Genomic DNA, 25,779 nt, shown 5'->3' with positions numbered 1-25,779 from the left:
ACCAAGAAAGTTGAATGCAGGAATTATAGCCATGTCAGGTTGAACAGGGGTCCAGTGTAGAGTTACTAATTGGGATTTGTACTTGCAACAGCAATAAGCAATTGCTTCTCTTGGCTTCTCAGGTGAGTTTTGCTAACAGACAGGTGATAACCAGATCAGACAAGATACTTCTCTCCAGGAGAGAGAGGAACAGTTGATAAATCCTGTTCTATAGAGGCATACACTGAGGCAGAAGGTCTGCTGAGCAAGTCTAAGCTGGTTGAGGTAAGACCATTTGGGTGCTCCTGTCCCACCAGACCTCCTGCATTTGTAACAGCAGTGATAGCTGAGGGGAGAGCCTCAGGCAAAGAGGGGCAAATCCCAAGTTCTCCCATAAACAGCCTCTCCAGCAAATCACCCACTCAGTTGGTGTCTAAGATTAGCTCCTTCTGGCAGCTCCAGCGATGCAGCTGCTGGGTAAATTTAGATCCTTAGTGAATGGGTTATTTTCTCTCCTGGAGTACCCGAGTCAGGAGGGCAGTGCAGAGTCACTGGGCTTTGCCATGTGAGTCACCACTTTGACACTGGGAAGTGGGTGACTCTGTTTGTCCTCCCGGGCAGCCAAGGACCTGAGCTGAGCCACCCGCAGGATCGGAGCTCATGGTTTCTCAGCAGCTCAATGCAGCTTCACTGTGTGAGGACACCCCTGTAGAGGAGGGCGAGGTGTTTTATCCTGGAAGGAAACACATATGTCATAGCTGTTTTGGTGGGAAAGAGTAAATCTGAAATAATGGAGATGCCAAGAAACATCCACCAAAGGTCCAGCAGCACACCTGTGTTAAAAGTGATGGGCCTGGCAGCTGAAGGATGTTTGGGGATGTGACTAGAGGTGCCACCAAGGCACAATACATGCCCTTACTTCCAACAGTTTTGGTTGGGCTCCCAGAAATAAAACCAATGTGGCTTCAAGCCCAGAAAGTACATGGATGTCAGTTTGATGGCAGTAGGCTTGTGATACTTCACCAGTGTGAAGGTGGAGTCAAAATAAAGGAAAGTACGAATCAAGCTGCAGCCAAACCACCAATCTGGTGATGCCACTCAGGTGGGTTTCTGTTAAATCAGTGATGTCTCATGTCACCTTTAGGGGTGGGAGGTGAGGACTTGAAAACAGATCCTTTTGTCTCTCAGCTCTAGTAGTAGGGCATCGCCCGTTGCCCAGGGTGTCACCTGCATTACAGCAGCATGAGAGTGACAAGGAGGCATCATAGATGTCCAACATTTATTTACTACATAAACAAGTGACATTTATCAGGGACTTTACAAAGTACTTTGGCAGAGCTGAAAGCTGGCTAGGAACTGATCCTGTTTCATCCACAGGGAAGCCAGAATACACCAGCACCAAGCATCTTGTCCCACTTTGCAAAGTGGTCCAGATTCTGCCCTCACCAAACATCAACATAACTCAGACATAAGGCCACTGAAAGTTACTCTAAAGTGCAAGAGAGCCAGAGCTATTTTTCACCTTTCCCCCAGGGCACCATGTTTCACACATGTACATTTATTCAATACATTCCCTATGCAGTGTCCAAAGTCTGCTTCTCCAAGGAAGCTATCATAGGCTTTCCTTCCACCACCCAAGCCCAGATCACTGCCCTTCATTCAGGGTCTTTCTGCTTTGGTTATATATAAGCGTGTGTGCTCATTCAGCCATGCAGTCATGTGCTTAGGCTGTGTGCACCAAAGTCAGTTGAGGGATGCATGGCTGGAGATGAGCAAGAGTTGGCTACAGCATCTTCAGCCATGGACAGGAATGTGAGCTTAACCCTTTGTCCATGGCATTTGAAAAGTGCAAGTGGGATTTGGTTTGAGTCCCAGGACATATATCATAGCAGATGGTCATGGTGGCCACATCGGCCTGAGACCCGGCAATGGAGAGGCCTTTGGGTTTGCACTGGGGTCTGGGGACCAAGCAGCTGTGAGCCATGTGTTGTGTTTCTTCAGCAAGTCCCCAGGTGACTTGTATGTGATACACGATGGCTGTGAAGCAAGTGTGGTGCCTGCACTCTCCTTAACTATGCCTAATATTGGCATTAAATCACTTTTTTTCAAGACGTTTAGTACTGAGGAGACCTGTTTTGCAGAGGCTGTAACAGCTCACTCCACACTGCTGTCAGTGGTGGGGAGATAATACCCTTCAATGGGTATTAGAGACATCCCGGTCTTCCTACCCTTTGCTATAAAGACTCTACTACATATTTCTAGCTACTTGGCATGTCTAGGTTGTGCTGAGCCATTTCACAATGCTTACTGCACAACCATAAGTGCTGAGCACTTGACAGTGGATGCTGACCGCTTCTTGTAGTGAAGGAAACATGGGATTCTTGGGCTAGAAGTGAGCTGGAGGTGGTCTGCTTAGAGCAAGCTTAGCACCAGCTAATCTCTTTCTCATAGCTGTGTGTCTGGACCACCATAACACCTCCAGTTGTGGAGCTTAGAGAGTCTCCTCTGGGAGACATGGGCTGCAGATGCTGGGGGAGAGCTGAGTGGTGGTGGAACCCCTGGAAGAAGGGGGTGAGATCTCCTGCACCATGTCAGAGGGTCAGAAGAATTATGGGGACGGCTCTTTCTAGCATCAAGGAAATGTCCTGGGAGCCTACCTCAGCAGTCTGTCACACATGGGGAGCCTGCAAAATGCCCACTGTGTCTCATAGAAAATCTTTCCTGCAGCAAGGGGGTGACCTGTGCCTTCCAGGTGACTTCTACAGGGGTAAGATACAGCAGTTCGATTGTCAGGAGTGTTTGGAGAGCCCCAGTCAGTGGCTGGCCTGGCAGCAGTGGCTGGAAGGGGGATGAGGCTTTGGGACAAGCCTGCTGATGCTTCCCTCTACTCTGCCTTTGCTTTGTCACCCTTCTCCTCCTTGATGGCCAGGATGCGCTCATGCTCTTTGATCAGCTGCACTCCACAGTATGTGATGAACCAGATGGACAAGGTGCTGACAGGGAAACCTAGAAGATGCAGGGAGACATGGTCATCTTGGTGTGGCTGCTTGCCTAACAAGGCCAGCTCTTCTCTCCAGCAGTGCTCCCTCTCAGGTGGGTTTAGGAGGTCCTACAAGTTCATGATGGCCAGTGGCATTTTCAATTGTGGATCCAACCCTACAGCTTCACTGGGAGAAGAGACAAAACCCCAGGGTCAGATTTTAGATGAAGCTGTGCCAGAGCCCACCAAAGCATTATGGACCACAGCTAATGTGGGAACATGCTGGAGTAGCTTTGAGCACTGTCTTACCCCCAAAACTCATTCTCCCCAGGTTTAGTCTTGGTTGACTTTCTGCCTATTCAATCTGCCCATGTCCATCGTTGTTCAGCACTGTGACCTTGTGGAAGTTTTAGGCCCCACTGATGCTGAAGATCAACCCCAGCCTTGTTCTTTACCCAGTGGGGACACAACGTACACCTAGGAAAACACATGTTTTTGTTACCTACGTAAGTGACTGAGAGCTGGGAGCTCTTCCTTTTACTTATGAAGGATCTGATGTCATTTGTAATCACAAATCTGGTATCCACAGCAGAGAGGAGACACAGGCTTTGTACCTGCTAAAACAGGACCTCTGAAATGAATAATGCAACCAGCAAAAGCCAGCTAGCTCAGCAGGCAGGCACTTCTGGCACACTGAGCCCAGAGTGTCACATTAGCTGTTTCCTACGCCAGCCCCATCCCAGAGAGGGCTGGAGGACATGGGCTCCTGATGGCTATTTATACCCTGGGGTTCTCAAGAAGACTTCAAAATGGTGCCACCATCCACTGATTAGAAATGTACATATTTGCTGTACATTTCTAATGTACTGCAACATAAGGATTTGTACCTGTCAACTTCAGGTTGATGCAGGAGTAACTGCTCAAGAGAAAGGAGATGAGGCAGGACAAGTAAATCACTTTCTCCAGCAAGGAGACCATTTCATTACCAGGGACTCAGCCCACCTTGGTGGGGTGAATATGACCTTTGCATTGCTGTAAGGAGTCTAAATCACAGCATTAGGCTGTGCTAGGAGCTGTATAAGCACACCTGAAAAGCAGCTTGTGCCCCAGAGAGCTCACATGAGAAGGGTGGGAGCTAAGAAACCACTGCCTGCACCTTTTCCATAAGAATGAGGCACACTGGGAGCAGCCACATAACAACTCAATGGCCAGGCCACTTTGTATCCAAGAGGACTCAGAAGTCCCCGTCCTGAACCCCCCTACCAGCATCCTCCCATCAAGACGAGGGTCCCTCAATGGGGAAGGCTGGTAGCACCTTACCTGTCTGAAGAAGTCTCTTCGTCACCAGCAGCGCAAACTCCAGGCTGTTGAGGGCTAGGATGTTGAAGAGGATGATGGCCCAGAAATTCACAGCCCCAAAAACTGCCCTAATCCGCCGAGACATGGCTGCTGATATTTTGGCCTGTGGTGGGAACAGGAGCAGAGAGTGAGGAAAAATGGGGCTGTAAGGATAAGAGAAACAGTGGTCCAACTCCTGCCAAACTCCGGCTGGGATCCCAAAGGGTTAGGCAGAAATTAGAGCAGCCTTTAGTGTCTTTGGGATGAAGAAACATGCAGAAAAGGTAAAACTTGTGCTCTGCTGCTGGACTCATACTGGGATTCCTGATTGGTGTTTCAAGGTCCCACGGGTAGGGGCAAGATGTTATACATGGTTTCATGTTAATGGTAAAGGTTGAGTACTGCTTTCTTCATCTGTTGCCTGGGGTAAGCCACTCCTCAAGGCAGATGGATGCTGTTTTACACCAGGATTATTATTAGCCCTATGTGCATATCACTCCCTGCTCCCAGTAGAAATTGTTTCTTAGGACTTAAAAAAAACCCAACAAGCTGAAAACCCAATGACAGCAGCAGAGTGAAATTGTCACTGACATATAATCTTCAGGAGCAGCTGCTGTGAGTGGGGCAGGGAAGTGGTTTATAGCAACCTTCAAAGAGCAAGATGAATCCCCAGGCCACTTAGTGCTGAGAATTGCGGTGCCGCAGGGAAGGAGATTTCACTGCCTGTGAGTGCTATAATCTGGTTAGAAGTTCAGCAAGCAGAGCAAAAAGGAGGACTCCTCTCCAGTTTTTGTTCAAAAGAGGTCTTTACTGAGCTGGTTTAGGACCTCCAGACTTTAGACTGGGCAAAACAAATAAGCAACATAATTGTTTCCAGGATGGAGTTTCCTGAGTTTTATTTCCAACATATCCCCGAGGTACCTTGGTCCCAGAGACAGAGGACTAAGCTTTGGAGTGGTTGGAAAATGATTCAATCTAATACCTAAAACTTTGTTTTTATCAGAAATCAGATCAAAACATCAAAACCACTCAGAATATCATGATGTTTTGCAGAACAAGAATGAGCTATTTTTATATGGAAATGTATAAATAATTCACCAGGGACAGACCTCAGATTGTGTCTACATCTGTGGTACTTTCAGACTTGTTGGGGTTGCACTTCTGGCTCTCTTGGACCTCCATTTTCCCTCTGAAAGCTCCACACCCAGCTGAAATGTCAGTATGGGCAGGTGGGAATTTGTTCTGGGTGGGTGACACAGTGCATAAAATGAAGGGATACAGAGCACCAGGACTGTGTTTCCCTCAGCCAGTTAAGTAGCTGATTGTAAGGATGCTAAAGACCACATGAAAAAACTTCAGGTCTCCACACAGGAGGCCTGGACATGGAGCTGCATAACTTCATCAGTGATGTTGCTCTTCAGTCTCGGACGAAAATGGATCTGACTTGTATAACAAAGTTTTATCTTCCTACAGTCATGGATGTTTTCCAGCTCCAGAGTTTGGTCCCGGGCCCATTGACCTTTCCCCATTCACTTGCAGCCCAGCTTCTCACCTCCAGTTTGGCAAAGGGCGCCTGCTGGAAGAACTTCTGTACCCAAAGCTCAAAGTTGAGGCCAAAGCAGTTGAAGACAGACCAGATGTAAATGATCTCACATGGTCCTAGCCACAGGGTGGTGACTGCAAAGGTGGCGATGGAGGCCACAAGCTCCTTAATGATGTTGTCATGGTTCTCTCCAATGTGATCATACACGTACCTAATGGCCAAGGAAAGTGGTTAGTGCTCCTTGTAAACCGTGAGACCACTCTGGAGTCCCTTATCCCATGCTCACCCACCACAAGCCCCTCACAGGCAGGTCAACATGGAGCACCCCAGCAAGAAAGGAAGGAAGTTTGGCTGACACATTCTAGCAATAAACTGATCTTTTCTGCAGTCCAGCTGCTTGTGGCTTGTGTTCCTCACAAGCCCACAGCTCCTTCAGGACAAAATACCACCCTTTCCCCTTCTTGTAGATAAAGGGTTGATAAACCATAGGGATCTGTAGAGCTGCAGGCTATCTCAGACTTGCTGGTGCACAGGATTTCATTACCGAGCAGCCACTACCTTCAGTACAGGTTTACTGGTGTGAACTTGTGGCTGAAGATAGCTGACAGGCTCAGGAAGGTGTAGATACAGCTCAGGCCACCCTTGGATACCAGGATATGGGAGACCCAGGATATGGGAGACATGGGCTCAATTCCCCTTTCGTCTTGGTGTAATATGAACCCAACTCTGTCGAGGGAATGCTAAACCCACCAGACTTAAAGGGATCTCTGGACAGGACTGCCTTATTCCTAACTTTGGCAGGGGGCTGTGGCTCTTTGTGGTGATTAATTCAATGGTCTAAGGGATAAACAGACCAAATATGACTTCATGCCATAGTGAGATTCATTCACAAGAGAAGACACCTCAGCTTTGCGACAAACAGCATTAAATGCTTCATTGCTATGTGGTGAAAGAGAAGACCCTGGACCAGACTAGAGATGGTTAACACTTACTTGCATAGCCAGTCATTAATCCCTCTGTCAAAATGCCTAAAATGCAGATGATAAAAAGTATGTTAAAACACACAGTGTAATGAATTACACCTTTCCACATAGCAGTCAGCCAAAGAAGGTACTCAGTCCCCTGGCAAGGTACTTGGGCATAACAGTTTCCCATGTTCCTTCCTAAACAGGTCCCACTGTTTATGTGGTGATAACCTCTCTTCTTATCTATTGCTTCCTGCCCAAGAATATTTCCCTGGTCTATGGCCAGGTCTAGGCTATAGGTTCAGTATATATACTCAATGTAGATAGTCCCCACCTCACAGGCCAGCTCCTCAGAATCCCAGCCCAGATGTCCTCCCCTCCATGCATGTTTCATTCAGGTCAAACATGCCATCTCTCTTCATGAGATGCATGTGGGGTACTCACGTTTCTGCGAAGACATAGAGCATGGTGATGCATTTTGGAGGCTGGGGTGGGTCCAAATGGTCCAGTCTGGCAATGGTGTTGATCACCCCAAACATGACAGCAGCTTTCACCCAGTCATACACCAAATTGGAGTAGGCCAGGCCAGCTGGAGCAAAAATAAGAGTCAAAAGTCTTGGGGAGGAATCTGACACTAGAAGACAAACCCTGCGGGGACAAACACTAAAGATGTCTAATTCCTATTGCTGAGCCTTGCTTGCTGTGTTCTGCTTCTTCCCTGCCACCCTCCAGGAAGAGTCCACCTTCTGTACAACCCTCCATTAGGAGACTGAAGACAGCAGCTACAACCCCCTGAGCTGCTCTCTGTACAGCCTACACACAGAGGCTATTTCAGTGGCTCACAAACACCTATAATAGGTGGCTACCTGAGAAGGCATCTGAGATATCAGATGTGCCTGTTACAACAATAACATGGGGTTGATTTTTCAGAGGTGCTGAGCTCCCTTACAGCCCAGAACAAATGCAATGGGAATGGCTTGGTGCTCAGCCTCTTAAACCCACAGCTAAACAATTTGCATTGGGACCTTGTGAGAACATCAGACCAACACCATTTGCTTTCCAGGGCTGCCTGACCCCAGATCTGCGCATTATCAATGGGAAGAAGAGGGGCTTTTTTCAAACCTGTCCAACATAGGCATTGCCAAAGCCTCTCAGTAAGGATGACTGGAGATCGGAATCACTCACCACTGCCCTGAAGCTGAGTACACGCGTGAATGTGTCCAAGCACGGCCACTCACCCAAGGACCAGTCCGAGAGGCGGTTCATGAACTTCAGGTCAGAAGGGAGAGTGAGGATGTAGAAGAAGTGGAAGAAGATGTCCACGGCAATGATGGCCCCAGCGTGGATGAGGGCATTGACCCGGATATTCCTCATCTCGTCATCTTTGCGTCTTAGCTCTCGGTTGCTCACCTGCCCAGATGGCAAACCAGTAAAGGGCTCAGATGAGATACAGGCAGTGTGTTCTTCCATCCAGGCAAATGGTCCAAACAGGGACCAATGCTGCCTTTCAAATCACACCATGACCTACATGGCCCAAATTACCACTGATTTAGGAACACCCAAGGAGGTCCGTCCAACACCCCCACCTTCGTGCTGAGCACAGCAGCAATGTGCTTCCTGGATCACCCTTCTAGCAAAGGCTGTTCCCATTGTTGGGGTTTCCAGCAGAGCAGGCACATGGTGTGACACCCCAGTGACAGGTCTGGCTGTACCTAAGGGACCCAAGTTGGGGTGAAAACCACACCAACCAGGGAGCTGGGGTTTATGCTTGTTCTGCAGGGACATATTCAGAAAGCCAAGGTTGCTTAAGGGTGGCACTGTGCACGGGTCACTAGGGAGGAGTAAATGCCCATACCCATCACATCTACAGGATTCCACAGATTGAGGGAAGGACATGGAATCACAGAATGGTTTGGGTGGAAGGGACCTTAAACCTCATCCAGTTCCAACACCCTGTCATGGGCAGGGACAACTTCCACTAGACCAGGTTGCTCCAAGCCCCATCCAACCTGGCCTTGAACTCTGCCAGGGATGGAGCAGCCACAGCTTCTCTGGGCAACCTGTGCCAGCACCTCACCACCCTCACAGGGAAGAACTTCTTTCTAATATAAGAACAGTGAAGAATTTTTTCCTAATATCCAATCTAAATCTCCCTTCTGTCAGTTTAAAGCCATTCCCCCTTGTCCTATCACTACAGGCCCTTGTAAATAGTGCCTTGCCCAGAAGAGGTTGGGAACAGAGCAGGAATCACACCTGTAGGTCTGCCAGGGCCAGGTGTATATTTTGTGGCCAGGGTCATTTGGGAGGAGGAGAATGACTGATGATCTCTAGAACTTCTGCTGCAGACACTTGCTCGAAATGAGAGGGGAGCTGCTTGAGAGGCCATCCTGAATAGGCTGGAACCTAATCCATGGGGATTTCATCTCTACTGTGTCTTGTACAAACAGGGGGCCGGGCTTTTCCTCCCAGGGCTGTCATATCTCTGGCTGTTGTAACATAATCACCATCCAAGCAAGCTTTCAGGATTACGCTGGGCAGACTGATGTCCTCGCTTCCCCGCATCGCCGTAAAAATTGCTGCTGTATTTGAAATCCTCTTACGTTTATTACTTTCCCTTTATTCCCTGCGAGAGGTGGGAGATTCCCCAGCATAATCCACAGGCTGCTGCACCAGCCCCGTCATCAAATCCAGATGATTTCTGCGTATTAAAGCCTTTGCCAGATTTCTTTCATGTCTGTTAAATGCCAAGCGCTTCAAGGGTACAAAGAGGCCACCGGACCCTGAGCTGGAAGAGAAGCCGAGGGAGGACAGGCTCTGGCATGGAGATGTGTGGGAGGACACAGAGACCCCTTTCATAGAAACATTTAGAGAAGAACATTTGGAGAAGACCTTTAAGATCACCAGGTCCAGCACTGCCAAGTCCACCACTAAACTGTGTCCCCAACCCCCACATCTACAGGTCTCTTCAAAATTTATTTGTATTATTTATTATTTATTTGTATTTATTTGCATACCTCAGGAATGGTGGCTCAAGCACTTCCCTGGGCTGCCTGTTCCAGTGCTTGACATCCTTTTCAGTGAAGAAGTATTTCCTAATATCCGATCTAAACCTCCCCTGGTGCAGCTTGAGGCCACTTCCTCTTACCCTTATGTCTGAGTGCGGTGGCATCATCCCCTTGTGTTCGGGGCTGGGTTCTCCACACTTCCACCCCTACAGAAGTGATTTTGTTCCTTTGATCCTGGTAAGGAAGATGCTTTTCAGCTTACATGGGGTAGACCAAGCCCCGGTATAGATGAGGTCCCATCATACATAGAGGTGCAAGGTCTCCACCAGGATGTAGCACCAGTAGGAGCCAAATATACAGATGGGTTTCCTAACTGGGCTGCACACCTCACGCTGGGAAGGGACCCCTTCTGCCTGTCCCCATAATTGCTGCTGGGCAGTATGGAATTCACCCCTGCGACAGAGGCAGCTCCAGCAGAGCAGGGGAGTGTTTAGCCAGGAGGTGGCAGTAGTGGCCAGGCCAACACAGGACCCCTGGCCAGGGCGTGGAAAAGGCGTTGGGACTTCTCGTGCCTTCAGGGTAAGTGTTCTAAGCAGCATTGAGGGCAGTTGCTCATTAAGTGCCCATAGATATTCTGGTCTGGGGCTGTGCAAAGAGTAGGGCGTTGGAAATACATGATCTTTAAGGTCACTTCCATCCCAAGCCGTTCTATGATGATGTAAATAACACCCCTTCCAGATCAAGCCTTGCAGGAATGGTGGAGTTCATATACTGGAGACATGACAGTTTAATGCCCTGATTTACAGACACCTGACTGCAGTGTTAGGAGAAGCCAGCACTGCCCATTTCATAGGAAAGACTGATGAAAAAGGGGGGAAAAAAAGGGGAACATGGGGTGAGAAGGGTACCTGCAAAGGTAAAAGCTTAGGATGAAGAAGAATGCTCTTGCAATCAAAGGTCAATTTGGGTCCAAAAACTCAATGTAGCTGTTCTTATTTGAAAGGAAACAGAGGAGTGGTGGCAGTCTTTCCCAGCACCATTGCTGACCAAGAGGTCCCTTCCTCAGCAAGCAGTACCAGTCAGCTTTGATGGCCAAGGTTGATCATTGGTGTAAAAGGATGTTGAGATGGGAAAAGTGAGGAAGGACAGAGCACTGCTGCTTTTCATCATCTTAGCTGTGAAACAGCCCCAGAGGTCTGCTGGTCCCAGCCCAGCCTTCTGCTCATGTTTTCCAGTGCTGTTTGGAGTCTGCTCTTCACAAAGCTTCCCTGGTTTTGTGTGATACAAAGACTTGGGGCACCAGAGTATTTCATGGAGATCAGAGGAAGCCCCTGGTTGCTTCTTCATTTATTTCTATTTGTGATCTTATTTATTTCTAGAGAAATAACTTCATCTGAAGACACAGAGACCATTCCCAGGAATGCTGGGTGGTCGCCTCTTGGGCAAACCAGCTGGATGGAAGCATAAGACTGCCCTTGCTGTTCCAGCCATCTGCATGCAGAGGCCCTGCAGACAGGCACCACAGGTCTGGCCCTCACCATGGCCTCCCAGCACAGTACAGTGGGGCAGCTAGTGTGGCAGCACTTGGAAACTGAGGCACCGAGCACTGCAGGCATCCAAAGACATGATCTGAGCATTCCCCTCCTCACCCCAGCATGATGCTTTCACCACAGCAATGCCTTCCCTTCTGAACTGATCAGTGGCAATGTTCCAGAAGGGAAGGTTAAAACCCCATCAGTTTATGCCTCTCCCCACAAAAATCACAGCATCACTGTGCAGCCCAGACTATGGCCACACACTGCAGGTGACCATGAGAAACTACAACCATTTGAATCTTCACTGTGGCAAAAGGTGGGCATTAAACCATTTGTAGGCATTAAACCCAAGCAAACAAATGCAGGGAAAGGTTTATTGAGGAGCACTCACCTGGGCAAGGAACTGGTCAAACGTCATGACAGGCCCAAAGAAGAAGAATGGGAGGTAGAAGTTGTACTTGAGGAGGTCAAATATGGAGTAGATGCCCTCTTTCTTCTCAGCGCTCTCAAGTGCAAAGCTCATGCAGCGCATGATGGTGAACCCACTTCCTCCATAGAAAAGGACATCTTGAAGATCAAAAGCTCCCGTTACAAACCCGCTCTGGATGAGAAATCAAAAGTTACCACCAGGCACATGGTGTCACTTCTGTGTGCCCTTGCTCTGTGGAGGATGTCATTCCTGGGACACCACATAAAGCCTCTAATTATTCTCTGACACCAATTGTCCCAGGAACTAATGAGCCTTGCTCTTAGAGAAAACCAGGGCTTGATTTCCCAGCTGGTTCCTACATCCTGGAGGAGATCCTCTTGGCCATGTCTTTACCAGGCAGCTGTGGGTAACAGAGGCTTTACTCTGGGGTGGGAGCATTTACCCTGCCATAGGGACGTAACCCTCCCCAGGGAGCGAAGAAAAGCCAGCACAAGCCTGATGCAGGGACACACACACATTTCAGGAGCTAAGCAGCAGGCAGGGAGGGCACTGTCCTTCCGAGGGACTGAAGATCCTTCCTGGGTTCCTCTCCACCTGCCAGAGAGAGATCATCTTAACTGAACAGAGGCCTAAGAGACAGGCATGGATCCAACCCAGCACTGTGTTACAGATGGGGAAGCTGAAGCACGGAGCAGGAGCACTTATTCCATGGCTGACAAGCTGCTGACTGACCAGCAAGGACTCAGGTGGAGCTCTGATGTACCATCAGAAGAGGCCATGTTTGCGGGTGCCCCAGGATCCCGCCTTGGAAATAAACCCAATGAGACAGACACAAGTGGGCTGGACATGAGGCAGACGCATGGCCCAAGACAGCACCTACCTGCCACGAGCTAAATGGCTCCATCTTGAAGGAGGCAAGACAGCAGAGCCCAGCAACGTAGCAGAGCCACTTCTGCTTGGCCAGTGCAACGGAGTACAGGACAAGGCAGTGGGAGAGGATGATCATCAGGTAGACAGGCCCCATGCTGCTCAGCACAGCCAAGAACCCATACAGCATGTACACCACAGCCCGGTGCTACAAGAAGAATCACAGACTGGTTTGGGTGGGAAGGGACTTTAAAGCTCATCCAGTTCCAAAGCCCCTGCTATAGACAGGGACACCTTCCACTAGACCAGGTTGCTCCAAACCCCGTCCAACCTGGCCTTGAACACTGCCAGGGATGGGGCAGCCACAGCTTCTCTGGGCAACCTGTGCCAGGGCCCCACCACTCTCACAGGGAAGAACTTCTTCCTCAGATCTCATCTCAATCTCCCCTCTGTCAGTTTAAAGCCATTCCCCCTTGTCCTGTCCCTACCTGCCCTTGTCAAAAGCTCCTCTCCAGCTTTCTTGTTGGCCCCTTTAGGCACTGGAAGCTGCTCTAAGGTCTCCCCAGAGCCTTCTCTTCTCCAGGCTGAGCAAGTCCAGCTCTCTCAGCCTGTCTCCATAGCAGAGGTGCTCCAGTCCCTGGAGCATATTCGTGGCCTCCTCTGGACTCACTCCAACAGCTCCATGTCCTTCTTATGCTAGGGGCTCAGAGCCGGACACAGGACCCTGTGTGTGGGGGGGTCTCACAGGAACAGCCCTAACCCATGGTCAGTTTGGTGAAAGCCCCAACTCAGCCCTCCCTGTCCTAGAACATCACAGAACATCCCTCAAACCCTCCCCACATCTTCCAGGTCACCCTGGTGCTTTCAAATCCATCCCACTGGCTCACCTGTGGCACTGTCATGGAGCAGATTTTGCCAAAGAGGACGTGGCCCGAGAGGGCGAAGATGATGACGTTCCTGAACGACGTGAACCACATCACCCACTCAAAATCAGCCACATCCTGTGGGAGCAGGACCAGTACTTTACTGTCCCCAGCCCTTGCATCCCTGCCCCAACACCCAGCTGGAGGGGAAACCACACAACTTTCAACGCCTGTTTTTCTCATTTTCCACCCAAGGGATCCCCGAGCACTTTAGCTTGGTCATAAACCCCCAGGAGATGCAAAGTGCCTCATCTTGGTGGACACAGAGGAGAGCATCCATGGTGCTGCAGGGCTGATATTTTCCTGACAAAGCATGTCAGCACCAGAACAACCAGCTCTGCTTCTGCAGTGCTCAGCACTGACCATGTCACCTGTAGCTACCAAAGACTGAGTCCATCTTCCTCTTACCATCTTCCTGCCAAAGTAGTGCCATCCCGGCTTTATGCCATCCCGAAAGGCCTTTCTGTTCATGCTGTCTGTAAAAGAATCAGAATTATGGGGAGAGAAACAGCTCTGGGAAGCGGGGCCTGGGTTTCAGCAAGGCAAGCAGCTTTCCTCACCATGATGATGAGCCATCAGGGCTCAAACACCACATCCCAAAAGTGCCTAACTCCCATGAAGAACCACAGGAGTTGGGCTCCTCAACTGTTTCTGCAAGACTTCCCAGCAAAGCCTTTTTGCAGTGCAGATCCCAGGAACCCCCATCTAATCCAAGAAATCTACAGGTGTTTTGGGGCTTCCACACAAAAGTCTTGTGAACCAGCCTCGTACAGGCAGGGTGACTGCCTGCTCTGGGCACTGGCTGGAGAGCTGTGAAATGCCACAGCCTCTAGCCCTGAGCCATGGAAATGGGGACAAGGGAGAAAGCAGGCAAAAAAGCAAAAGTCCTTTCTGAACCTTGCAAAGGATTCCCAAGCTGTTCTGTGCCCAGACTAAAGCCAGGGATCTGCTGCTGGTATTAATAGCTGTAAAAGCAGCCACTGTACACCCATCCCCCCTCCCAGGGCCGCCTCAGGGGGGATGCAATGGGGAGCCATTACCTCTGGATGCTTGGAAGATCTCACTACTACTGTACACCACAGCACATGTCACAGTGAGAGCATAAAAGCCCAGTTCATAGTTGGGAAGCATCGCTTTAACCCCCATGGCCACAGGTTACTGCCCCAGCTGATGCAGGGGATCCAGACCTGGGAAAGGTAAGAAAACCAGGGGTGAGAGCTCCACCTGCCCTCCTACCCCTCAAACACCAAGAATTGCTGCTGGTCCTTAGCTGCTCTGCTTTGGGTGCTTTCTTAAAGGGTGGTAGCTGAAGGACGATGGTAGTACCTGGGGGTGAATGCTCAGTGCAGGGATAGCGGTTGCTGCTCAGCGCTGCTGCAAAACCCACCCAGGAGCCAGGATGTGGGGACAGCTCAGCTAGGTATTCCTGATAAAAGGCTCTTCCAGCTCTTACCCATCAAAGTGCATCCATCCCAATGTTCAGAGATGCTCCAGGATACCACCCACCCAGGATGGGGGTCCTCCAGCACGTTTCTGGTGTCCCTCCCCTAATTCCTAACTGCACCTTAGAAGAAATCCGTGGTAGAGCACAGGGACACTCCGGCTGGAAAGAATATAATGAGATGGCCCCGCTCCTTTACCCTGGGCTGCTGTTCACCTTTTAGCTGGGGTTCTACCCAGCCCCAGGCTCTTGGAGGCTTTAGGAGCCCCCCGAGCCCAAACCGCTCCCAGCTACTAATCTCAGGCCCCCACCAACCGCTCTGCCGCACCCATCCCCGCAATTAGCCCGGGCTAATTATTCCTCCCGACGCTAATTAACCTCGAGTAATTAACGTGCTTCTCAGCCCGACCCGAGCTCCGCAGCGCCCCGGCTGCTGCGGAATACGCTGCCTGGGGCACTGCCCCGCATCCGTGATATCTCCCCCCACCCCGCTGCGGCGCGGTGCGCTTTGGGGGGAGAAAGGGGCGGAATTCCGCTTATAGGCAGCAGTAAAAGGCGACCCGGTCACCTTCTGCTTTTGCATCTGCCTCGCGGAGCTTATGCTGAGGGTGCTTATTTAAACGACTTTTTTTTTTGTTAATTATTATTATTTTTTTTTAATTTATTTTCTTTCGGTCACTGAGTTTTTTAGAGCTTTGGAGCTTTTTTAGCAACGATGCGGGGTAACTAGCTGGAGGGAACGCTAGTCCTGGTGAGGGGGGGGTTGTCCTGGTGCCGCTGCGCTGCGGTCCCCTGCGGCATGGGGGCAATCACAGAAGTGGCTTTGAAAAGCTTTTGTAATTCATTCCCAAGCTTTTCAAAGTTGGATTTTTTGGGGATGGAGAGAGGGGCAAGGCCACCCCGAAACTGAGCCTGGCGGGGGGGCAGTTACCGGCCCCCGGCTGCCGCTGGGGACCCTGCGGTGGGTCAGGGGTGCTGGGCGGGGGACGACCCTCGGACAGTTTTAACTCCCAGTGGCTCCCGAGCTGCTGAGTCAGGTGCACGGGTGTGCCTAGGGGAGCCCCCCCCGCCCCAGCTCCGAGCTGCGGCGGGGCTGCAGCATCGTAATCCCTGCGCTCCCCTCCGCCGCCTCGGGACCCCGGACGGGCGGTGGGCGCTAGGCAGAGGTGATCAAAAGCCCCGGAGCTGCGGGAGCAGCGTGTCAGCACCCCGGCATCCCCCCCACCCCGCTCAGCACCGCACCGCTCCCCGCTACTGACCTTGAACCCCGGGGTCGCAGGGGGAGGCGGCAGAGGGTGCGGGGATCCAGCGTCCGGCACCGCAGCGGGGGGCTGCGGGAGGGGAGAATAGAAAGGGGGGGAGGGAAGGAGGGTTTTGGGGGGCTGTTGGCTTCCCCTACAGCATCCCTCGGCCGCGGTTGGGGGAGTGTCTGCCCGGGTGTATTTTGGGGCTGCCGTCCCCCACCTTGCCCCCGGAGGAAGTTTGGCGGGGAGTGGAGAGGAGCAGGCGGGAGGTATTTTTATTTTAGAGCAGCACTGCGGAGGGGGGCTGGTTCAGGAGCTGTCTGTCACCGCAGCTGCCGGAGAGCACCCGTCCTGCCTGCCAAAGCGCACCCGGGCCAGGGAGCGCTGCCCGGGGCTGGCCAGGGGAGCCCCAACGTGTGGGAGACATCCCGCAGGGAGCAGTCCCCCTCGCGGGGGTGCTTTGGTGCCCTGCTTTGAGCCCTGCAAGGGAGGAGGAAGCCTCCATTGCTTTGGATTAGAGGGGAAGCAAATATCATTGCATGGTAATGGGGAAACTGAGGCACGGAGCCAAAAGGTGCAATTCCCCCCTGTCTCAGGTGGTGTTTAAATCAGCACAGGGCTCAGAGGTTGCCACACCTTTATAAAACAAATTTAGGGGCCCCTTAGAATCACAGAATAGTTTGGATTAGAAGAGACATTAAAGCTCATCCAGTTCCAGCCCCCCTGCCACAGGCAGGGACACCTTCCACTAGATCAGATTGCTCCAAGCCTCGTCCAACCTGGCCTTGAACACTGCCAGGGATGGGGCAGCCACAGCTTCTCTGGGGAACCTGTGCCAGGGCCTCACCACCCTCAAAGGGAAAACTTCTTCCAGATATCTAATCTAAACCCACTTTCTGACAGTTTAAAGCCATTCTCCCTTGTCCTGTCCCTACTTGCCCTTGTCAAAAGCCCCTCTCCAGACTTCTTGTCAGCCCCTTCAGGCACTGGAAGCTGCTCTAAGTTTTCCTTGGAGCCTTCTCTTCTCTGGTGCTCTCAGCCTGTCTCCATACCAGAGATGCTCCATCCCTCTGAGTGTCTTTGTGGCTTGTCAGCTTTTGCATTTGCAAACAAAACGAGATAGGAAGGGGCTGCACTGGGTTGTGGCCTCCATTATTTCAGGATGGGCAAATACAGGTCAGCCAAGTTATTAAAATCAATGCAGCATCAGTCCCATCCCTGTGTCCTGTGGAAGCAATTTCTACCAAAGCCCTGAGAGATCTGGGGAGAGCTGCCACCCTGGACCATCTTCTGGGCTGCCTGTAGGGTCAAAGGAGAGAAATAACATCCCTGGCTTTTATAAATACCTCTGTGGGTTTGTCTGCTTTGGGGTGAAAGAAGTCATGTTCTGGGCTCTGGAGGGCGGATCCCCAAGATAGGCACCCAGGATGGCACTGGCCATGAATAAAAAAGGGGTTTTGGCAACATTTTTAAATTGATGTGCATAGAGAGACCCTTGGCACTAAATTGCCAATACTTTCAGCACTCAATGAGCCATTTTAAATTGCAGCAGCTGGGCAGGATTTGGCAGCCTGCCCCTCGGATGCCCCTGAGCCTTGGTCCTGCTGCAGCAGCTCTTGGAACTTCATCTCTTTAGACCTTGGCATAATTGAGTGGGTGCTTACAGGCAAAGTAATTAAGCGATCAGTGCAGATAAGTGCAGCAACACAATTTATTATGCTCTGTGTGCCTTTCGAGAGCAGGGGTTTACTGCCAGTCATGGCCATACATCAAAGAGCCTCTGCAGGAGGGAAATCTGAGGCTCTGCCCCACCAGCGGGTGCAGATGGACATGGACTTGCTTGGTGGCAGCGTGGTACAGGAAGGCAACAAAGCAAAGGGGCACAGGAAAACCAACAGGTCATGCCCCAGGATCCTAACAATCCCAACCAGTGCTGGAAGCTCAGTGTTTTGGAAGCTGGAGGAGATGGGGATCTCGCTTTTGGGATGCTGGGAGGCTCCAGGGAGCAGGTTCCAGCCCCATCATGCTGCTCTCCCTGAGCATCAGCATACAAAGTTTCAGAATGATGATAGATTTTTATTTTCTCTCTTTTAAAATCCTGAATAATTTGTGATCTTGCTGGATTGAAAGAACACCACCAGTGGAGGGCTGGGCATAAGTTTTTCATGAGGCTCTGAGAACTGTGGTGATAAAAATTATTTAGCTTTAATTTATAGTTATTATGAAAAAACTGGGAGAAAAGAAAACCCTCTCTCTTGATTTCTAATGTAAAAAGATCTATTTTTAATGTGACCAGCATGCCTGCCTCAGTACAGAGGACACCTCTGTGTTTTATTGCCCCAGTGCTTTATGACAAGCTGCTGTTTATGGCTTTGAGCTGCTTTTAATTATAGCTTTTTTCTAATGGTTGTTGGAAGCTGTGGCACACGAGCTGAGTCCAGACCTTGATGTAGTGTGCTAACCAGCAAGTGGAAGGTGGTGGGGTTCAACAGAAGGCGCTTGCCTCTGTCCCATGGGCTCTTCTTGGTTCCTGTCTTACGCTGCTGTCTCCCTGCACTCTCTGGGGTGAAATGGAAGAAAAAAGGATTATAATAACCCACAGTTGTTTATTTTTTATACTGCCTTAGATTGCCCTATCGGGTTCCCCACGCAAAAGTGGCACATGCCAACCCAACAAGGACTTCAGCAGACTCCTCCACGCTAGCAGGATGGCTCAGGAGAAAGGGATGTGTGTCCCATCCATCTGTTCATACATTGATCCATCCAAGGTCACACTCAGGACCCCTCTCAGCTCCCAGAGTATGGCATCCCCCATGACACACCAATCCCATCAAAGATCCCAGGACCTCCTGCTGCCCTGAAGAAGGACTCTGAAGAAGGCTCCCACCACCTGTCAGGGACAACTGGCATCAGGTCAAAGCCTTCAGCTCCTCTCCTCACAATCCCCTCCCATTCCTGAAAAAAATGCCCCAATTAGGTCAGCTAGGCAATGGAATGACCTTATCTGTTATCTGCACCCTGCAGATAACCATCCCTGCTGACAAACAAGCTGCTCTAAAGCCTAGGATCTCACCCCCTGCATGCAGATGGGTTTCAGAGCTGTAAGTAGAGACGCATGGGATTGAGGTGGCATTTGTTGAGTGAGGCTGCTCAGTCCCATGGGAGCAGTCAGCTCTTGAGCTGGGCTCAGAGGGAGAGAATGAAGGGAGAAACCCAATACCCCTCTTGGCTCAGCTGTGGCTTAATTTAGAGCATGGGGGCCCTGCTGGAGTATTTTTCCATTTAAAACTGAATCTCATTCCTTTTGTCACACACAGGGAGAGGGCCCTGCGCCTTGCAGGGCAGTAGCAGCTGCTGGTTGTGGCTGATGGAGAGGTTGGCAAAGCATTTCCAACTCAGTTCCCCTTTGCCACCAAATTCTTTCCCATTTCACCCATGTGAAGAACTGAAATCTGTCTTCTTTCTTTGGAGCATTGGGAAGGGCCATGAGCCACCCACAGCCCTGATCTATGTCTCTAAACTGGAGCTGTTATAGTGGGGCTTCAACCTGCTGGCTGATCCTCCACCACTGAGCCAAGCAGACACCATGTTATGGAGAGCTCACTTGCTTTGATACTATCTGTATATAACCATGCTAATGCAACTGAATTCATGTTATGACCAGTCTGGAAAGCCTCCTCATTCTCACACTGCCTGCTCTTTGCAGGTAGGTGCCTTGCAACAGGCTGAAAGTAAAACGACGACAATTCATCAAATACTATCTATTCCCAGAGGTTCAGCTGTACCTCTAAAATCAGATGCATCCATAAGGCACTTTATGACTGCTTTGTGGAAGTGCTCTTCCCCTCTCCAGGCCAGGAGACAACCTTGGGTTCGGCCCAAGTGTTTGGAGGTCTCATATCCTTAGCATATATTAGCTAAAAGCTGGGCATATCTTAAAAAGGAGTGTCCATAGCCTCAAACACTTGCAGCAAAATTAACCTCATGCTGTTCTTCACAGCTTAACTGTATCCACCAGTCTGTGCCAGCGGTGCTGAGCGTTATCACCACCAGCCTGTCACCACCATTAGCTACAATGACAGACTGAAAAAACTCTGAGCTTATCAAAAAGCAGCCTGTGACATGACTTTGCACAGGATGAAGGCTGTCCCAGCAAGGAAATGCTGCATATTCACACTGCTTTTATCTAGCAAAGAAAGGTGTAACAATGACTGTCTGCAAACTTCAGCCAGAGAAATTCAAACAGGAATCAAAGCACAGGATTTTAATGGGCTGGTAATTATCCATGAAGCCATAAAACTTCCAAGGAAAGCAGGGAGTTGTGGAGACTTCAGATCAAGCCCAGCTACATCCCTAAGAGAAATACTGTAGTTCAAACAGCATATCAAGCGTGCTGGAGAGATCCTATGGCTAAGTACCAGTGTTATGGGTTTTCATGGGCAGTGAGAAAAATGTTGTCATTGGTTTTGTTCTCTGAGCAGTGGGTTGGGGTACCTGGGGCTGCTGCTTCCAGGGTCTGACAGGATTTCTTACATTCAGCAACAAAGTGATATGCACTGCAAGAAAATCAGTCTCATATCTTGGAAATCTGGGAAGGAGTTGCTGCAAGAGTCAGCATGGGGATTAATTCAAAGGCAGGTCACTGTGAAAATGCAGAGGGAATTTATTTCAAAACTAAGGTGAAAACTGAGAAGACCTGGACAATTTGACCTGTGTGCAAAAACCCTTCCTGACTCTACAGTGTGCAACAGATTGCACATTTCCATGAGAAACAGTTACCTACAGGTACAGGATCTCTAAATAACTTCTTTTATAGCATCTTAGTTTCTTCTTTTTCAAGGTGTCCAGAGGTGCCATGTGTGTATGTGTGTGGGAAAAGAAAAAAATGCTTCTGTGCCCCCCCCCAACAAACATATGTTTAAAGAAATGAGTGTTGCAGCATTCGAGAAGAAGTTTGCACCATGTGCTAGCAAGCCATGTTGCAGCATTTGAGAAGAGGTTTGCACCATGTGCTAGCAAGCCATATGTGTTCTGTAACATATAACACTCCCATTTTCATATCTCTGTTTCATGGGTTGATTCACAGCCATTCTGCTGGAAAATGGTATGAGCTTCACTGATTTATCATGAGACAGGAGACAAATGCTGACCATGTATTAGAAGGGACAGCAGATTGCCTCTCCTGTACATAGGTGAAAATATTATTGATTCGCACTTCTATGTAAGTGAAATCAGAATCTCCAGCTACAGGCTACAAGCCTGAATTTAGCAGCCACTGCATAGCAAAATCTCCACACCTCTGCCACAGCTCAGACAGCTTTTCAAAGGGATCTGCTCGCTACTGCATGCCCTTATCTATCAGAGGTGGGCTGATTGCTCCTGTTAGGTCTGCTCTCTCTATCCCTCACCTCGTAATCATCAGGATGGAGCTGAACAGAAACAAACCACAGCTCACTTGGACAAGGCTGTGTCTGTCTCTCAATCCAGGATTTACAATTCCTTGAGTTGAGAGGATTGTAGGTTGCAAGATGCTTTTTCCTGATGCTACCAGCAAGGTGAACATTTCTGGTCCTGCTTTTTATGGCCAGTGCTGGGGGAGCAGAGCAGGGCTTTTAAATACAGGGAGGGCTAACTCTTGGGTGCTGAACTTATCCTCAGCTCCCCAAGCTCCTCCATCAGGGATTCTGCAAACTGTTTGGAGAGAGACGTCTCTGAACATGAGCAGGAAAAGAAGACACAGGGATGACACCACCCTCGACGCATCTGGAGTAACTCCCGCTGTTCTTTTTCACATGCCTCATCTCAATGCAAGCAGAGTCAGGACGCAAGCCCCGTGCTGGGGAAGGGAGCTGTGGTTTGCCTGGCCACAAATCCACTTAGTGCTAATGGTGGCTGGGGTTAAAATCTGACCAACTTCACACTCACAAAAAGAGGCTGACAAAGCAAGGCAGAAAAAGAAGAGCTTTCAAGACTTTCCACCAGGAAACAAAGCAGCACTATACAAAAATGGCTAGCTCTCCATTTGCTTGTAATCCCCAAGGCTAGCTCTCTGCTGGCAGGCTGCATGCTAATGCCTTATTAGCTTGCGCTTGGTGTTCTCACCATGCTGCAAGAGACAAGGACAGAGACGAAAGGGTTTTCAGCATCTCCAAAAGTCCTACCACTACTGCAGTGAGGACCTGCCTGAGTTTTGTTAGCATTTCTTTCTAGTGAGAAGACCTGCGTAACAGGTGAATGCAGGGACACAGGAATAGGGAATTCTTAACCTGGATGGCAAATTTCATATGGTATAAACTAATTTAAGGTAGGTCTGACTGATTGCAGGGGTAATCTGCACAGTCTACCTTTTCAGTGGAAACTCCACTGAGTTTCAGAAAACTCTGCTGCCAATATGTTCAAGCTAAGAAACAGGTTGGAATGGTAAGTGGAGCCCACGCGAAATTCGCTTGCAAATATTCACAGGGCAGGCTAAATCTCTCCCTTAGCACTTATGTGCTACAGAAAGCCTGAGACAGGTATCAATGTGCTGATAAAAACAGAACTTGGTTTGCTCCTGGCATAAATTTGGAAGGGGGCTGGCACAACTTTTATAGAGCAAACTCCTTCAAGAGCTGATAAAGGCAGCAGCGAATTGAATATTGAGCCCTTTTGATGAAGATTCTGTTGAAACTAGGGAGGTTTTGTCTAAAATCACACTGCAGACCTGCAGCTTCCTAAACTGCATCAACCTATGGCATGTGCAGTTTGAGAGCCAGTTGCTGGTTAGCTAACTCTTAAAGAAAGAATTTGCTGACATGCAAAACCTTCACTCTTTTTGTATTTTATCTCCACTTCTCATCCTCTTCTGCAAATGCTAAGAAATTACATGATCTGAGGCTGCAAAACTAGACTGCCACTGCATTTCATTTCATGGGCACGATGCCTGAGCTCTCTCCCTGCTTTGCAGTCCAAACAACTTTTGAATATCTTGCTTAACTCTTCTCCTATTTCTGCTGCTGAATGGCCTGTAAAAAGATATCTTTCACTTGGCCCATTGTGTCTTGATACAGTTTAAAGTCTTCCTCTTTCTTCCTCAGGGCAGTCTCCAAAGCAGCCTTCAGAGATTTGTTCTCATTCAGCTGCATCGCAAGCCTATGAAGAAACAAATGGAAAACTTTTATGTGCTCTGTGGTGCTTTAAAGCAAATTAGAACAGTGCTTCAGCTCTGGGGAAGAAAACATTGAAACACATGCTCGCTGTTAATTTTATGAGAGGTGTGAGAAAGAGCAGACTTGTCACTTGTTCCTTCTCCCTTTGAGACAGAAACAAGTATTAGATGGCCAATATACTTTTCAGATCTGCTTTGTTAAAGATTATAATTCTATTTTCACTAATAAGCTTGCAATCAATGCATAAGGAAAGAAAAAGAAAAAAGGTGTCTTCCTTGCATGTGTCTTGCGTTGCTTAACATTTGCATTAGCTTAACATTTCTGGGTATCTGTATAATTATTAGGAAATTTGTGTAAGAATGACATAGAGAAGCTAAAACCAGATGATCTGTGGTTTCTATAGATTTTGCTAGGTTTTAGCTTCTGAGCAGCAGGTGTAGGTACTATCACTGCTTAAAGGACAGCAATGAATTTTAGCTATTGTGAGTAACATAGCATGGAGAAGGGGAAACCATACCTTCTGCTCAGCTCCTCTACCTTCAATTCTATAGGCAACTTGGAAAGCTGAGCTGCAGAGAACTCCTTGCTATCACTGACATCCAAGGTGAGCCTCGAGTGACTCACAGTCTGGCCTGTAAATTTAATCACAAAATAGAGTTTTAGTAAAACAAACAACCATTTTCACTCGGTAACATGCTGAGTAAATCTTAGGAAACAGTCAATAAATACGAAGGAATCTGTTAAGTTCTATGCATATCCCTGAAATACTGTAAATGTATAGAACAGCCATTTATTTTAATCTCCTTTCAGTGAAATTAAAACATGATGAGTTTGCATTTTAGGGTTAAATGCAGTAATTTGTGAGCCTACCTATTCAGAGAAGAATTAAAGCAAAGTATTTAAATGGACAAAACAAGAGGTGATAGAAACAGTTCAAAAGAATTATTTTGATGTTTATCTTGTCACTGTGTTTCACTTACTTAAGCTTATGAGAACTATTGCTTCCTGGATGCCTGTGATAAAGTTTGCGTGTGGCACACACTGAAGCAGCTTTTGTAAAGCACATTGATCCTTAGCATAAACACAACATAGGTCAAATGCAGTAAAGCACTTAAATACATACCTCAAACTAAGGTTCTGAATCAGGAATGCTTTCCTCATTAAAGGCCTACCCAAAACATGCAGAATTGCTCCTGTTGTTTCAAAAGGACACAAAAACTTTTTCCATGGTTATAGAGAAATATAATTCAAATTTACTACTGAGACTGGAGATGCAGAGAAGTGTGACCAACCAGCAAACCTCTATGATGGAAGAAGGCTCAGTGAAGACAGGCAAGGATGATGTGCTCAAGAAGCTAAGAAAGGAATGTAATAAGTGACCACAGCTGTCATACAGGATGCTGAACGTATCCCAACACCGAGGGAACTGGAGAGTAGTGTCTGCTGTAGATAAATGGCTGAATCAGTGGAGTAAATGGTACTAAAACACTAAATCCTTCCCATGTGGAGTATCTAAAATATCTGGTCAGAGAGTACTGAACTCTGACGAAACGTATGAGAAGAAACAGGCTATGTCGTACAACCAAGAAGTGCTTTCAGTCTTGACGCTGTGTTTTACAGGACCAATGAAAACCTGCTGTAACTTTCTTATTCTCATCTGGGATTATTTTTTGCTAATTTGAAATTCAGATAAAACAAAAAAAAACAGAAAAATGAAAAGCATGAGTAATTTTAAAACACAACTGGTTGTGTCTAGCGACTCAGCATCATTATAGACTTCCCTTGAACTGAAGAGACTAGAAACATTAGATTAGCAATTAGATCAGCTCTCTCCAATTTTGCACTTTCAGAAAGAAAAGCAAATATTATGTCAATTAGTGGGTTCTCTAGTCTCTATTTTATATACAAGCTTTTCATTCCTTCATATTTCCACAACTATCTGGCATGAAAGCATTTAGATAAACTTCATGCTCTGCTGAAGAGGTGCATTATGGGCTTGCATACTCGTTTCTTGTATAAACTCCAGAGTTTTGGCACATTGCAAGGGGCTGAGCTCTCTTCAAAAGAAGGGTGGTGAAATAAATTGTTACCTACCCATCATGGACTTAAAGAGGATTGCTTTGTATTGGTCTTACTGACAATCCTTCTCTACATTAGCTTTTGGTCCTTAAGCAGACAAGGCTAACAAACTAAATATTTAGTAAGAAGGAACCTGTCACACTGGTAAGATTAGCCTGTTTCCTCCAGCTATTAAATGCCAATCTACACAGAGGATGAGTTACCAAAGCGCTACTACAGCCCAACTTGCCCAAAATAGCTCACGACCTGGAGAGTTTATTGCTGTATCTCTTTGAGGTTGCAAGGCAAACGTAGGTGGAGCA

General features: G+C 48.6%; 2 protein-coding genes across 7 annotated transcripts in view; both read right to left on the bottom strand.

Annotated features, from left to right (window-relative positions):
- Positions 1-1,457: 1,457 nt before the first annotated feature.
- On the bottom strand, positions 1,458-16,349 carry HHATL (hedgehog acyltransferase like). 3 transcript variants are annotated; one of them, XM_057398919.1, is made up of 12 exons: positions 16,266-16,349; positions 14,606-14,752; positions 13,974-14,041; positions 13,530-13,643; positions 12,656-12,850; positions 11,737-11,946; positions 8,044-8,215; positions 7,250-7,394; positions 6,833-6,868; positions 5,850-6,051; positions 4,280-4,421; positions 1,458-2,985 (listed from the first exon to the last, which is right to left on the bottom strand). In XM_057398919.1, the coding sequence occupies exons 2-12, from the start codon at positions 14,709-14,711 to the stop codon at positions 2,864-2,866; spliced, it is 1,512 nt and encodes a 503-aa protein (XP_057254902.1). In that variant the 5' UTR covers positions 14,712-14,752; positions 16,266-16,349; the 3' UTR covers positions 1,458-2,863. The 3 variants fall into 3 exon arrangements, with proteins under 3 accessions (XP_057254902.1, XP_057254904.1, XP_057254903.1); XM_057398920.1 differs by lacking the exon at positions 1,458-2,985 and adding an exon at positions 3,007-3,436; XM_057398921.1 differs by lacking the exon at positions 16,266-16,349 and having other exon boundaries at positions 13,974-14,037; positions 14,606-14,743.
- Positions 16,350-23,054: 6,705 nt separating this feature from the next.
- The window catches only part of CCDC13 (coiled-coil domain containing 13), a 30,520-nt gene continuing 27,795 nt past the window's right edge, over positions 23,055-25,779 (bottom strand). For all 4 annotated transcript variants that reach the window (XM_057398910.1, XM_057398911.1, XM_057398913.1 and 1 more), the window contains 2 exons: positions 23,916-24,030; positions 23,055-23,381 (listed from right to left, as the gene is read on the bottom strand). In XM_057398910.1, coding sequence (XP_057254893.1) covers positions 23,234-23,381; positions 23,916-24,030 — 263 coding nt within the window. In that variant the 3' untranslated portion in view covers positions 23,055-23,233. The remainder of the gene's footprint in view (positions 23,382-23,915; positions 24,031-25,779) is intronic.

This window comes from Pezoporus wallicus, unplaced genomic scaffold (genome assembly GCF_028554395.1).
Source record: "Pezoporus wallicus isolate ANWC-B61680 ecotype Strahan unplaced genomic scaffold, APGP_CSIRO_Pwel_v1 contig_3487, whole genome shotgun sequence".
Classification (NCBI taxonomy): domain Eukaryota; kingdom Metazoa; phylum Chordata; class Aves; order Psittaciformes; family Psittacidae; genus Pezoporus; species Pezoporus wallicus.
This window is presented reverse-complemented; position numbering and strand designations above follow the sequence as displayed.